At 45.9% G+C, this 14,291-nt stretch overlaps 1 protein-coding gene across 1 annotated transcript in view; it reads right to left on the bottom strand.

Moving 5' to 3' along the window:
- Positions 1 to 12,992, bottom strand: part of thsd7ab (thrombospondin, type I, domain containing 7Ab) — a 107,589-nt gene extending 94,597 nt beyond the window's left edge. The window contains exon 1 of the mRNA XM_076281274.1: positions 12,839 to 12,992. Coding sequence (XP_076137389.1) covers positions 12,839 to 12,992 — 154 coding nt within the window. The remainder of the gene's footprint in view (positions 1 to 12,838) is intronic.
- Between the last annotated feature and the right edge of the window lie 1,299 nt (positions 12,993 to 14,291).

Genomic DNA, 14,291 nt, shown 5'->3' with positions numbered 1-14,291 from the left:
TCTATCGTTCTCGTTCGCCCCTCCACATGCCTCCTACTGTCCAATCTGTCATCATATAAATACCGGATGCTTGGTGTCCTAAGGCCACCGGAACACACACACACACATGCACACACACAGACATGAAAGCATGCACACACACACACACACAGGCGCGCGCACACACACAAACACGCACACACACACACATACACATGCACACATGCAAACATAAAAGCATGCACACACACATACACTCATGCGCGCACACGCACAAACCCACACACACATTCACCCACACTTACAAACACGCACGCGCACACACACATACACACACATACACACACACACACACACACACACACACAGAGCAAAGCAGTCAAGCAGAGCCATATAGTGGCAAGGAAAAGGCTTTAATGATATTAATCCTCTGAAAATTGCCGTAGGCCAGGCAAAGATTTCATCAGTGAGGCAGCGGTCCCTAATGGAGGAGAGCCATCCGGACTGGCCGGCAGGGCCTCACTCCCCTGCTGGGCGGTTTTGGACAGATTTAGATGTATTACCAGTGGGTGTTTTTGTACCACTGTGTTTCTGAAAGAAGAGTCGGTGCTCATGAGTGGCCAATGGGCAGTGGGGGGGGCAAAGCAGCACAGTCCTGGGACTGACCAATAGGGTTCAACATGCACACACACACACACACACACACACAGAGCCCAAAAGCCAGCCTCTGCTGGGACCCACCAATAGGGTTCACCAACACCAGGATCTTTAACTGACCTATATTCGACACTGAAGCTAATACCCTCTCTCACTATATATCTCTTGCACATGCACACACACAAACACACACACACAAATAAACAGACATACACACACAAACACAGAGGGAGAGAGAGAAAGAGAGGAATGTAAGCAGTCAGTGACACACTCACTCACTCACTCACTGACACACATGCATGTGTGTGTGTGTGTGTGCACCTTCTGAAACACCCAGATGCACTCCAAACCTCTCATGTTGTCATGGGAAAGCTCTGTTGGCATGAACCCCGGGGTTTTCTTCGCAGCACTTCTCCCACATAATGAAACCGCTAACTGATTCAACGGGAGTCAAAGCAGGTTTTGTGCATCATGTGCAACCTGAAGAGTGTATAGAGAGACTCCACAAGCACAAGAGAGAAAAGGTGGAAGAGGGGAGTGAGGGAGGGGAAAGAGCGAGAGAAAGAGAGGGAAAGGAAAGCTGACGAGCGAGGCAAACGCTTAACATAATACAGTCGTCACAGCGCCGTTGCCATGGCGGCAGCTGTCACCATTGCAAAAAGGGGTTTGTGCCATAACGGACAGCTGTGACAGCGATGTAATCCAATCCCTTCTCTGTGAAAAAGAAAGAGAAAGAGAGAGAGAGAGAGAGACAGAGAGAAAGAGAGAGAGAGAGAGAGAGAGAGAGAGAAAAAATGAGAGATCCCTCACAATCTTCATTACAGCTAGTGCCCGTACACAGGAAGTGGTGTGCCACCGCTGTTAGGTTTGAACTGTGTGGGAGGCGATGGGAAGGAGACAGCCTAGCCATGTGAGATCATGATGCGCTTATAGCGCTACCCTGAGAGGGAAGAGGGCTTGGAGTGCCTAACACTTGGCAACCTTTCCCTGAGATTCAGAGAATAAGGAAGAGAAAGGTAAGACAGCCCACAAGCAGGCCTTAGCTGTGGAACCTTGGCATCATGGAGCCTGGCTGCTTATGTAACTTTGGTGCAATATGCAGTATTCTTTCTGTTTTTTTCCCCTTCCTTTCTTGATAGCAGTTCATTTGCAAATAAGCTTAGCCGTAGTACTCCTGTGTTTCTTTTTGCATCGGCATGCTCTCGCTTTGAATTATTTTATGTTGGTCAGTGGGTTGAAAGTTCATCTCTACTCCACAACACAGAATGCCCCAGTTCCTTGCACGTGAGTATTTATTAGGCCATAACACAGTGTCTGCTGAAAAAGTCACTAAAACATCTGTTCATCACAACAAAACAATCCAAAAGGTATTTGTAGATTTAGATGGTTGGGGGAATGGTTTGTTTCTTTGTTCATAGTAACAGAGCACAAATGGTCAGCCATGTTTGACCAGGACCCTCAAGAGTGTGACTGCTCTCCAGAGTAGATCATGAATCCCCAATCATATCAGCAGCCAGTAGCTGCTCTTTTCAAACTATTCTTATATTATTAAATGTGGCTTCATTATTAGTTTCACATGCTCTATGTACAAGTGAGGCAAACCACGACATCAAAGACCTCTGGGAGAGATGATGGGGGGGAAGTGGCTGAATTAATAAAGGCGATCGGCGAACGGGATGTCATCTCTGTTGACAATATGTCTGAGCCACACGGCAAACTATAATTAGACGTGTGAGCAGAAGGGTTTTTTCCCGCCTTTGAATGGTAGAGAGAGAGATAGACAGAGAGAGAGAGAGAGAGAGAGAGAGAGAGATCCCTGAGGACACTGCTTGGAGGATGAAGGTGTGAAGAACAGGCTGTGTCCCGGGGAGGGGAAGGGGAGGGGAGGGGGAACGGGGATTGTGGGTAAGAAGTGACGCTCCAGAGAGGAGTATTGGCACGACAGCAGTCACGAGACATCTCAGTCATGGCGGGGTCAGGGTGGAACATAGAGGACTGCCTGAGAACAAATCATCTCCAAGGATAGAGCTACTGGGTGGAGGAGTGGATGGATAGATGGATGGATGTTGGAATGATGGATGGAATTCAATAACATTTGAGAAACAATAAAAATTACCAGTGAGCAAGAAAGAGAGGAATAAAGAGAGAACATTGAGCAATAGTCAATAATGGAGAGAATAAGATGGATAGATAGACTGACTGTGAGAACTACGCAGGGAGAGGGAGAGAGGGGTGTGGAGATGGATGAGGGAGAGAGAAGGAGTGAAATAAGCAGACGAGGAGAGGGAGTGGGAAAGAGAGGGAAGAGAATATACAGGAAAGTCAGAGGGAGAGAGAGAGACAGAAAAGAAAGAATACACAGGCGGTTTCAAAGATAAAATGAGAGAGAGAAAAATACAGAGAAGAAAAAACAGAAAAGGAGGAGGGCCAGGAGAGCAATGATGCTGTGAGAGAGAAAGAGCAGGAGATGCAAAGACAAGGAGAACGGGAAGGAGACAGTGAGAAAGAGCAGGGAAGAAAAGGGCAGAGACCTAGAGACAGAGCAGGAGAAGAACAGAGAGAGAGAGAGAGAGAGAGAGAGAGAGAGAGAGATGCAAAACAGAAAAGGGAGGGAGTGAGAAGAGTAAAGACCACTGTAAGAAAAAAAGGACAAATAGACAGAGGTAAAGATTAAGCCACAAGGCAAAGAAATCTGGGAGGGATGGACAGAGTGAAAGAAAAGGAAAGAAAGAGAAATAGAGAGATGGAGACAGAGACAAAGATAGACAGCAAGAAAGGAAAAGGGAGAGACAGATAGAGAGAGAGAGACAAAGGGAGAGAGTCAGAGATAGAGAGAAAAGAAAAGTGAGAGAGAGAAAAGGAGGGAGATAGAAGCTGCTTTTAGACACGTCCTCTGCAGAAATGTGGAGCTTTGTTAAACGGAGGTCCGACCCTTTGGGTGATTCAGATATGATGCTGACATACTGCGGTCATATGTGTGAACGACACCGACGCACATTAACAGAATCTCTGTGCGGTTGAACAGGTTGAACGTGGTTGAACACGCACATGAACAGAATCTCTGCATGTTCTTCGCTTCGTTCAGACACGAGCTCAATGTCCATCGGAAATACTAGGAGGAGAGTAGCGTAACAGCCGGCTAAGTTTGGAATTCCAAATGGCCCAACCGCTTGACATCCGCAGAACATGTGGACTTACACGTAGGCCTGCAAACAGCTAGAGAGAGGAAGAGAATGGAAGAGAGAGATAGAGAGAGGAAGGGAGAGAAAGAGAAGAGGAGAGGGAGGGAGGGAGGGAGGCAGGTTGGCCATGCAGAGGTCTAGTCCTGCAGCCTGCAGCCATCTGCCGAGGAGCCCATAATCCTGGGGATTGTCAGAAGTGATTAGCCGACCCGTGTGAGACTGACATTAAAGATTGTGCCACAACCATCGCTCCGGAGGACGGGGGGAGAGGGTCTGAGGGTTGTGGGAGACCACGTCACAATAGCCACACGACCCTCCACTCACAGACAACATCAGCTATACCCTCCCCATCACATCTACACACAGTGGCTACAGAGCACCACTCCATTCCGGTAAGAAAAATGACCTTCACTGGCTCCAATTAGGCTCATTAAAGGGCTTCATCCGCGTGCTAGCATCATGCAAACACGTTCAGATGTTAATTCCCTTAATCATGGCCTCTATCAAACAGTCCCAGCTGGTGTGACAGGCTAATGGTTTCATTCGCGAACCTATCCAAAGGCACTCTGATAAATGTGCCAGAGAGGCAGTGTGAGAATGATTTCATTGGTAGTGCGGTGTGGTGTGGTGAGACACTTCACATGATGGTCATCCATTTCATAAACTGTTTGCACAGATACAGGGATCTCGTTTCACAAGCCACTGCCCTCATGGTTAAGTGCAAGCAACCACGCTGTGTGGGGTCTTGGGCAGGCATCTAATTATGGAGATATCACAATATCACTGAATGATGCTCATACAGGGTGGGATAACAGGATGCTCTCTCTCTGTCTCTCTCTCTCTCTCTATCTCTCTTTCTGGTGCTGCAACTAACAGTGCTGCTGACTAAATGTCACTGCTCTCACAAAGGGAATCCATTTCTGTCTTAGCATTGGCAGAAAGAGACAGATAGGGAGAAGAAGAACAAGAGATCAAGAGAAAGAAAGTGGCCCTCCGCCTGAGCCACCTTTTTCTCCAGGGAGGCATGGAAACGCCATTTAGAATAATAAAAAAAGAAGTCTGCCAGAAGAGCAGCTTTTTTTTTCACTCCTGCATTGGGGTGCAGGTGGAATGAAACAGTCACATCCAGGGCCTTGAATAACACAGCACTTGCCACACTGTCAACAGCCTCTGCATTGAGACAAGTCTCTGTCTTTAAAGGTGACAACTACTTTGCTTAGTATCATCAGCCCTCCGAATGGGTGTTCAGGATAGGTGCTAAAAGACTGTTTAAGACTCAAACATGGGCAACATGTTTAGAAATAGACAATACTGTGTCTGTAACCCAAGCAACATAGAAACTACACTTGCTGACCTCTGGCCAGAAAAATGTGACTTTGTGTTTGACACACACATAGTGTCCCTCTCCACAGACTGGCAACGGGTCTGCTTACTCAAATCACTCAAAGCTTATTCAAAGATTGTGTACTTTTTTTATGCCTTTAACAATTACATTAACAGAACGCACACCCAGTGCAGTGCATCCTTAACAATCATATGTTCTACTCCTTGGGAATATGCTGCAATATAATATAATGGGCAAATCCTCTTATGCCCTCTCTAAATAAAGTTTATAGATGAAGAATAATCTATAATCCGTACTGCTTCGCCACATGTGCAATAACTTGGATTTAGTGTAAGCCCCAACCATTTAGATTAACAAGCCCTACAGGGCCACAGGGACTGCTCTATTGACTTGGGTAATGGCAGTGTTGGGCAAGTTACTTCAAAAATGTAATGTATTATGTATTACTTATTAGTGATTTTAAAGTGATTTGTTACATTATAGTATTACTGTCTCTGAATTGTAAGGCATTACACTACTACTGTAGCCTGACTTCATCATACTCAATTCTAGTCAGAATTTGAGTCTGATACTGCTCCATTGGGATGTGACTATGGGGCATGTTTAAACCGATACAGTGGGGGAAATGCCTCTGCACTCAATTGGATAGATCTAACCAATCAGAGCAAAGAAATAGCTTAGTGCCTACCGTGAGCTGTATGAAGAACACCCGAACATAGCCTGACGAGTCAGACCCACATCAAGATGTAAGGTCTGGGAACTTACCATTGGCACTGCTTAATCCGAAGGGCGGGATAAACGGTTGTCTTTCAAATTTCCTCTGCACACAATAGGATAGCGCTACAACTCATGAGTCCCATGCATTTTCCCACCAGCAGAGCTAGGTGGCTAGTTGATCAAACTTTTGCCAATTTAAAAAAAGCTCGAGTCGCGATTCAAAGACCGCTATTCGCCAGCAGCAGCATTCATCTTCTTTGTTTTCAAGTAGCAGGAGATTCACGCGGAACCGTTGCCAACTCTATACATGATGTGATTGGCCTGATAGAAGTTTCATTTTTCTAGCTCGCAAGCCAATGGAGAGTTGCTAGACTACCCTGGCTGCAAATTACATTTGCTGTCACTAGGGTGCGTCTAGATCTCTAGGCTACCCGAACCATCCTTCTTCTCCACAAATGCCTTAAAGTTGCTCGAAGCCATGTTGTGAGTTTCAAAAGCTAAAACACTTTTTTGTCACATAGCCTACAGCAAATATCACCATACCATCCACTAGCTGCCTGCTGACTGAACAACATGTCACAATGCAAAAACGCTCTTTTTTCCTTGATGAAAGTGAAACCTGAGTTTTCCCACATTTCCACTTTGTTTTCAGAACTAATTGTTTTCAGTGATACAACCAATTTATCCTATGTGTAAACGGGCATAGTTGCTCCACAACGGAACAAGTCCAGACCGAACATCCCTACCTCACATGTTGTGGGCGGGGCTAAGTTTGGCTGGCACCAGGCTACTACTACTGCGTTACTTTTAAGTTACTTTTACCTGGAAATATGGATTTGGCAATCTAAATGTAGCTTATTACTCTCAATGCAGCTCACTGCACATCCAGTGGAGGGCGATGTGGTAAAGCATTATAACTGAGATAGGCCTTAAGGCTAACAACAGTAGAATGCAATAGACACAGTGATGGCTCATGATGCAATACAAGGAACAATCATAGCCAAAAATGTGTTAAAAACAGACGAAAAGGTCAAAGTCTGGTAAATTGTGATAGAAATACTGTTACTTTAGGCCTACTCATTAAAATCATTAGAGAGCCCACTATAGAGTAACCTAAAGCTTTTTTTGCATTTCTATCCCTTTATTCTCCTTAATTCAAGTCCACAGCACAAAGCTGGCATGCACTAGAAGAGCATATCAAGAATCAAAAAGATTAGCGTGGCACCACTCTAAATGTTTCATTAAATTGCTTATGCTATTTCGCACAAGCTATTGCTATTTTGTTCTTCATATCCTTGTCTCTGACAAAGTGAGAATAATGACTGTAGGCCTATGTCCATCTCGCAAATGTAGAGTCCGACTTTGAGTCTGCTGCAGCCACAGTCATCTTCAACCAGTAACAGGAGATAACATTCTACTATTTGCAAATTTGTATAAAAACAAAACACCACTTAATTTCGGGTTAAAATGCATTGTAATGCGTTACTGAAGTTTGTACTGAGCAAAATATTAGCCATTTTTTTTAATGCCTTACATTAGCACGTTACAGCAAAAAGCAATATATTACAGTAATTACATTACTTTTCTAACACGTTACTCCCAGCATCTCAATAATTGGTTATATGCTTTATAGCTCTATAGCAGGATAGTCACACTGTAAAAGACTGTGAAAGCCCTTTGCAATGTAGTGTCCCTTCCCTAATACCACATCAAGACGGGACCAGTTGTAAGACAACATTGTGCAAATTATACTCCATTGCCATTCCTCAAAATGAGGGCTCATAATGTTGGAATCATTGCTGTTTATGAGCCATTTGTCAAAAGGAAATTTTAGAGGGAGCTCATAATTCAGTCTCTTATCCACAAGCCTGACAACATAATTTAGCATTGTATTTTATTTCTCACATGGAGTCTGTTAGTATCTCCAGTAATGCGCGTCTGTGTAGAGGACATGAGGGAAACAGCCGACTCATTTCCACAGTAATCAATCCCTCCTTGGAGCATGTCTTGCAGTTAAAGCCACGCTCCAAGGACGTAATGATGGAAGTTCTTTGTCTGTCTTTATGAGAGATGTAATGATCTGAAAAGTTGAAAAGACACTGGACTGTATCAGAGTCTTAGGTAAACAGCACTTCCTTATCTCTCAGCACTGACAGCGTCCATTCATGATACACAGTCCAGATTGGTCTCCCTTCCTGGCAGAATATTATCCACTAATGCTGATTGCAAGGTAGAATATGTTTAAGTAAACAGACGGTGTCCGGTATTGACACTCAAAGCAACGATTTAAATCATGCTAAAGTAATGGTGATGGTATCGTGATTTCCCCACTTTTTTTGAAAATTCAGCACATATCTTTTTTTATTCTCTCCCCTGAATCTTGCTGCCACAGCATACTGGAGGCCATCTCTGCAAATGATGTCCAATCAAACAGCATCCCTCAGCTCTTTTTTAAAAAATAAAAAAAAACACAGCCGGATGAGATCACGAGGACAAATGAACTCCAAGAACATCTCGCTCATCATTATGCGTGTCCTAAATCTGAGGTCTTTTGCTGGGGGGTGTTGGAGTGTTGTTGGACCAATAGCATCGCTGGAGCTTACTCCCCTCCAGGTGTTATGAAAATGAGGGCTTTAAAAGGCCACATTAAAATGCATCCTCAAATACAAGCTTTCCACTGTACAGTAATGATGTCGAAGACAGCCTCCAACAAGTCAGACTACAGGCCAAAGACCAGACTGCCCTCAGGTCGGTTTCAGTCTATTTTAAGCCTGTTTTAGTCACCACAAATGTCCAGGATTTGGCTTCAAATTCCGCAGCACGGAACACTGTTGCATGCATGTTAAGACCCTACAGTGCATGCTTACTGGCCGCCCTGTCCGTCTCAGGTGACAAACATGGAGGTGTGTCTGCAGGGCTTACAGTGCAAACAAACAGCACGGGACGTGTACGGTGGCTGACGGCCGACTCTTCCTCAGAGAGCCGTTTAAGGGTGATTAAGGGAAAGTCCTCGTGCACGTTCTGGAAGTCTTAATAAGGCTTATTAAGGGGGGGGGGGGGGGGAGGGAAACATAAGGGGCTCTCTCAAGCCAGCAGAGCTGGTGGACTGCACAACATGGAGTCAAGAAACAAGAGTCAAGAGTATCCCAAACAAGACATCATAATGCAGATTTGGAAGGTTTCCATGGGCATGACAAAGAGTCCACAACCATTCACAACTGGGCTGGCCAGGGAAGCCTCTGTCCCATGCGCTCTGCAGACTAGACAGAGCTGCTAATGCCAATTAGCCAAAGAGAACACATTGAGAGCTCAATGACCTGATTTATTTCCCAAGTGAAAACGCAAACAATGGGAACAAACTCGTAGCTGATTGGGTCAATAAGGAGATTATGAGAAAAACAGGCTGTGCCAAGTTCTATGGGAGCTGTGGGTTACAATGTCAATACTGTTCTGGTCCTGCCATAATGTTTCCTCTCTGGTATCGTAAATGTGCAGCCGCATGTCCTCGGAGAGCCCGGTGGACTGTTCTGGTGGGCTGACGGATGCATCTCCGTCCCACTTTGTCTCATCTGCATGCAGCGAGGGGGGCCAGAGAGGGAGATGGGAGCGCTTACATCTATAGGAGCGCTGCCCATGTGCTGCCATATTGACTTAACTTCTCGGTAATTACTCTGGTTTCTAAGGAGCAGGCTCGCTGGCAGGATGCTGACGGTTCCCTTTCCCCCGGCGCAGAGTGTCACCCCACTACAGCAAACTAATGAGGCGTGCAGAGAATGAAGCCCAAAAAGACTCAGTCTGGGGTGAAGGAGGAAGTGAGTGTGTGTGTGTGTTTGTGCGTTTGTGCATGTGTTTGTGTGTGTGTGTGTGTGTGTGTGTAGGTGTGTGCATTTGTGTGCCTTTGTGTTAGTATACTGAGTGTATTGTATATGTAGTAGGAAATGCATGTTTGTGCGCAGGTGTTCAGTATGACACGTGATAGAACAAGTGTGTTCTTCATATATGCAGTGTGTGCGACCCTCCTCTCTGTAATGTCCTTAACTGGCGCTTTCCAGAGGCCCAAATGTAATAAGTCCGCTGGTCCCATGAGCGGCCATGCCCTAGTATCAGCATGCTGTGAGAACCTCAGCACCTAGTTTTGTCAGTCAGAAAGTAATTATAAACATAACATAAACATGCCAAGTCAGCTCAATTTTCAGCCTGATGCCTTATCTGAGGCCTGTTCAAGGATTCAATTTCAATCCAATTTAAAACAGAGCTCATTGAAAGATACAGTATGGGAGCCATACACATTTGGTGATGAGCCAATAAGTCTGCTCTTATTACTGAAGTCTGCCTTCAGTTTTCTTTTTTATGACTATTGCGAGTCTCCAAGGAGAGAGAATCTCACATTTTCATCAGGTTTTAATTTGCCTCATTGATCTCACATCTCTTCTTTTTAGGAAAACCAATATTTGTCTTCACCTGATTTAGTCAAGCGGAAACATTAAGAGCGTTGCGCCGGGAGAGACTCTTGTGGAAGAGGGTCAGGGGGTCAAGCGCCTATTGACCCTGTGCAGCTCCTAATTAAAAGGCTAGAGTGGGCACAAGAAGAGGCTAGAAACTCGCCAAGCTCTCCAGGGACAAATCCCAGGGGGCATTTTAACATGCCGCAAGATCTCACCCCGAGATCTGAGGGAGCCGAGATGCACCGTGACAGTTGAAAACTAAGAGAGGGCCCCGTAACGCAGAGCGGTTGAGGCAGTTGAACTCGGCCTGCTCACGACAGCGTTTCATTCAGCCTCAACCACTTTGCTTAAACGCTCCGTCCCATCTGCGTGGGCTGTGCAGTCCAGTGGGGACGAGAGTACATTCCACACCTGCTAATCCCTGTCCATCCTCCTCTGACCCTCAGAGATGGCCTGATTACATCGATTGCACCTCTTTTTCAAGCATTTGTTCCATCCCGGAGGGTTAGTCTGCACAGCGACGTGGATAAAGAAAAACCTGATCAGAAAACCCAAAGTGACAAAAGCACTTTCTCTCTAGTCGCCTGATGATGATCAGAGATTTGTGATGCCAACATTTGCAGCTTCTACGCGTCAACAGCACTGCTGTCTTCATCATTAAATAATCACACACACACACGCCCCTAACATCTGCATTACCTCAGGAGCATGCTCCGCTTTACCCCCCCCCCCTTTCTCAATACCTCTCTCTCTCTCTCTCTCTCTACCTCTCCTCTCTCTCCACATTTAAATATTCTCATCAAGGGGATGAAATCTCAGACGAGGTTTCTGTCATCATCAGCCCCCCCAGACAGCAGTTATGGCTGCCAATAAAAAGCAGTACCCCCCCCCCTCTCCGTCCCCACAGGTTAGAGCACACACACACACACACCTCTCCCACCTCTCGTCTGCTTCATTATGCACTTATGCACATGTCACACGTCAAAACTGCCGCTTCCTCCCTTCCCCTTTGAGCTCTCTCTCTCTTTCTCCTGCTCTTCAACACTCTTTTTTTCCGCCTCTACTCCAGTTTCAGTGCGTCAACATTTGCTGAATTTTATGAGTCCCCGAACTAACAGCAAGGTTTATTGCTGATGGAGTATATGGAGCCTCATGATGGATGTATCGATAGGCCAATCCTCGGGCTGGAGTACCAGAGCTCATGCAGTGCAGCTGGTGGTGACACACAAAATGTCCACCCACCTCTGCAATAAGAGCGTAATCCCACTTGGAAAACAAACTGCTCTTGATTAACACATTTCAAATGAGGCAAGAAATGGAAAAAAGAAAGGTAGCTTTGCTTGGGTCTCGTTAAAAGAAGCCTGCAGAGTGCAACGCTGCAAGGGTTTTTTCTGCCTTTTTCTTTTTTCTTATTTTCTTTTTATTCGTCTGCGTCGGTGGAGGAAAGCATAATTACTGTGACCTACGGGGGGATATATGTAGGTTAAGTTTGCCCAGTGCTCCATTTCTCCCCATCCCCGCTCTACAGGATGTTTTCACAGTATAAATCCCGGCTTCTCTAATCTCCTTACTCAGCTCCATCCTCTTTAAAAATTCAGGAGCGTAGAAGCAACATTGCGTCGCTTCAAGATCTGGACTGTCCAGCCGTGCCACACCAGGACCACACCAGACAGCGGCGGGTCTCTCCATCTACGAAGAGGTTTGTTCAACCATCCTGAACGCAGATGATGAGTGCATGTAGTCCAGCAGCATCGACTGTGTCCCTTTGGGTCATCTGGGTACCTTTATGCACCGCCAGCTAAAGGCTCTCTGTCTGTCCACGCAGTCTGTCATAGTAAATTATGCGATTCAGCCGTAAACCTTATCACATTGCTGCACTTTAGCCAACGTATCATTTCATGGTCTCTCAGTGGCATTGATCTGCAGGGATCAATAGGGAGGCAGCAAAAAATGACACCGCCGGGAGGCAGATCAATACACGACAACACTTTTCTCATAAAGTACCCCCTCTCCCTGCTAACAAAAATGAAGTGTGTGCTCAATTAATACTTTCCAAGACTCCCCATTTCTTGCGACTCCTTGACTTGACACACACACACACACACACACACACACACGGAGCGGTGGAAGCCGACACATCTGTTTATCTCTTCCCATCATCTGACTGCGTTTATCACAGTTTAGAGCCGTCTATATACACTTAAGATACTGATACAGGAAGCTCTCCAGACATCAATTTTCAAAGCCTCTCAGTGGCAAAACTGACACATTATATGCATGTAGTATGCACTTATACCTGGGTCTTTGGCAAAATTACAACACATCCTTGTAGTTCACTGGGTGTGGAAGAAAACCAATAAAGAAAAACAGCAGTTCACTCAGGAAATGAAATAAAAATTATCCTTTCATCTACCCACACAATGCATATAGAGTGTGTATGCCCCATTGCGGACTACACAATCAGAGAAGCTCAATAACTTCAGGTAAAAGAGTCTCAGAGGAAATGAGCCTACCTGTTTCCCAGAAATACAGTGATGACTTGGGTTCCTCTGAGGTCTGCGAGTGCACCGTCCAGGCACCGGTGAGCAGCAGGAGTATCCTCCAGAGACAGAGCCCAGCGCAGGGCCAGGTGCAGGCTGTCCTTGCACTGTTCCCCTTCAGCCCCATGGCGCTCATCAAAAGCGTGTAATTCCAAAGAACGGAGGACAGGAAAAAAGGACCAAAACCAAAACAACAACAACAACAACAAAAACACAGCCACAAGCACAATAAAAAACAACAGCCACCGCAAAAAAAAAAAAAAAAATAGCCACAGGGGAGGTTTTTTTTTTTGTTTTTTTTTTAAATATATAAAAACAAAAACAAATCAGCACTTAGGTTCCACAGAGAAGAGGACAGGGAGAAGAGTGTTGCTGGGGAGATGGGTTTGATGGCAGTTCCCCGTTTTGAAGGGCAGGCAAGGGGTGACAGATTCCTCCTCTTCCTCTTCTACTGTTTCCTCCTCTTCCTCTTCTTCCTCCGCGTGCTCTGCTCTGCTCCCTTCTTCCGTGAGCTGGCGGGAGGGGATGGAACGTGGGGGAACGAGCTCCGGCTGTTACCGGGGGAACAATGGAGAGCAGGAGCGAGCCGGGAGCAGCGTGCACCACTACTGCTGCTACTGCTGCCTTCTGACTGCGGCTAACGCGGCACCTCCCCTCCCTCCCTCTCCTTCTTACTCCCTCTCTCTCTCTCTCTCTAGCTTACCTACCGCTAAGTCCTTCCCTCTATCTCGCACTCTGCTGTTCTCTCGCCTGTGCTCTGTCTCTCCTCCCTTTAGTTACTCCTTTACTCTTTCACTCTCTCTCTCTTTCTCTCTCTCTCTCTCTCCCATCTTCCAGTATCTCCAAGTGACTTGCTCTCACTCTCTCATCTGTTCATGCTCTCACTCTTTCTCCTCCCTCCCTCTCACTCCCACTCATTTCTCTTTTCACTCCCTCCCTCCCTTTCTCAGTGTGTGTGTGTGTGTCTGTCTGTCTGTCTGTCTGTCTGTCTGTCTGTCTCTCTCTCGCTCCTCGTTACCCTCTGATGTGTAAGGATGGGAGCTCAAAGGACCAGAGGCAAGAGAGAACCATCCGTAGACGGTGGCATGCAAAGATTCTCAGTGGGAGGGACTTTGGTGAGACGGGGCAGGAGAGGGGGCTTAGGGAGGAATAACAGCTCAGTGAGACAAGCAATATAGATGACAAATAGCAACTTCACAAGTGACTTATTGTGCAGGGCTGGTTTAGAGAGACTGGAGCTTCAGTGATTTACTAAGAGCTACACGGTAAAAAATCTGTGTGAATAAAAGTGAATACAAAATTCAGTGTGGTTCGTCTGTAAGACCGCATCACTGTATCAAAGACCACAGACCACATTTTAAAAAGAAGCATATTGAAGCCGAACAAAGACTCAACGACTCAACGAACAACTGATGCCAAATGCAAC

The sequence above is a fragment of the Alosa pseudoharengus genome, unplaced genomic scaffold (genome assembly GCF_046254945.1).
Source record: "Alosa pseudoharengus isolate Yale_2024_CS ecotype anadromous, Long Island Sound unplaced genomic scaffold, YU_APseudo_1.1 YU_APseudo_1.1_scf_12, whole genome shotgun sequence".
Taxonomy (NCBI): domain Eukaryota; kingdom Metazoa; phylum Chordata; class Actinopteri; order Clupeiformes; family Clupeidae; genus Alosa; species Alosa pseudoharengus.
The sequence above is the reverse complement of the archived record's forward strand: the minus strand, read 5'-3'. Positions and strand labels throughout refer to the sequence as shown.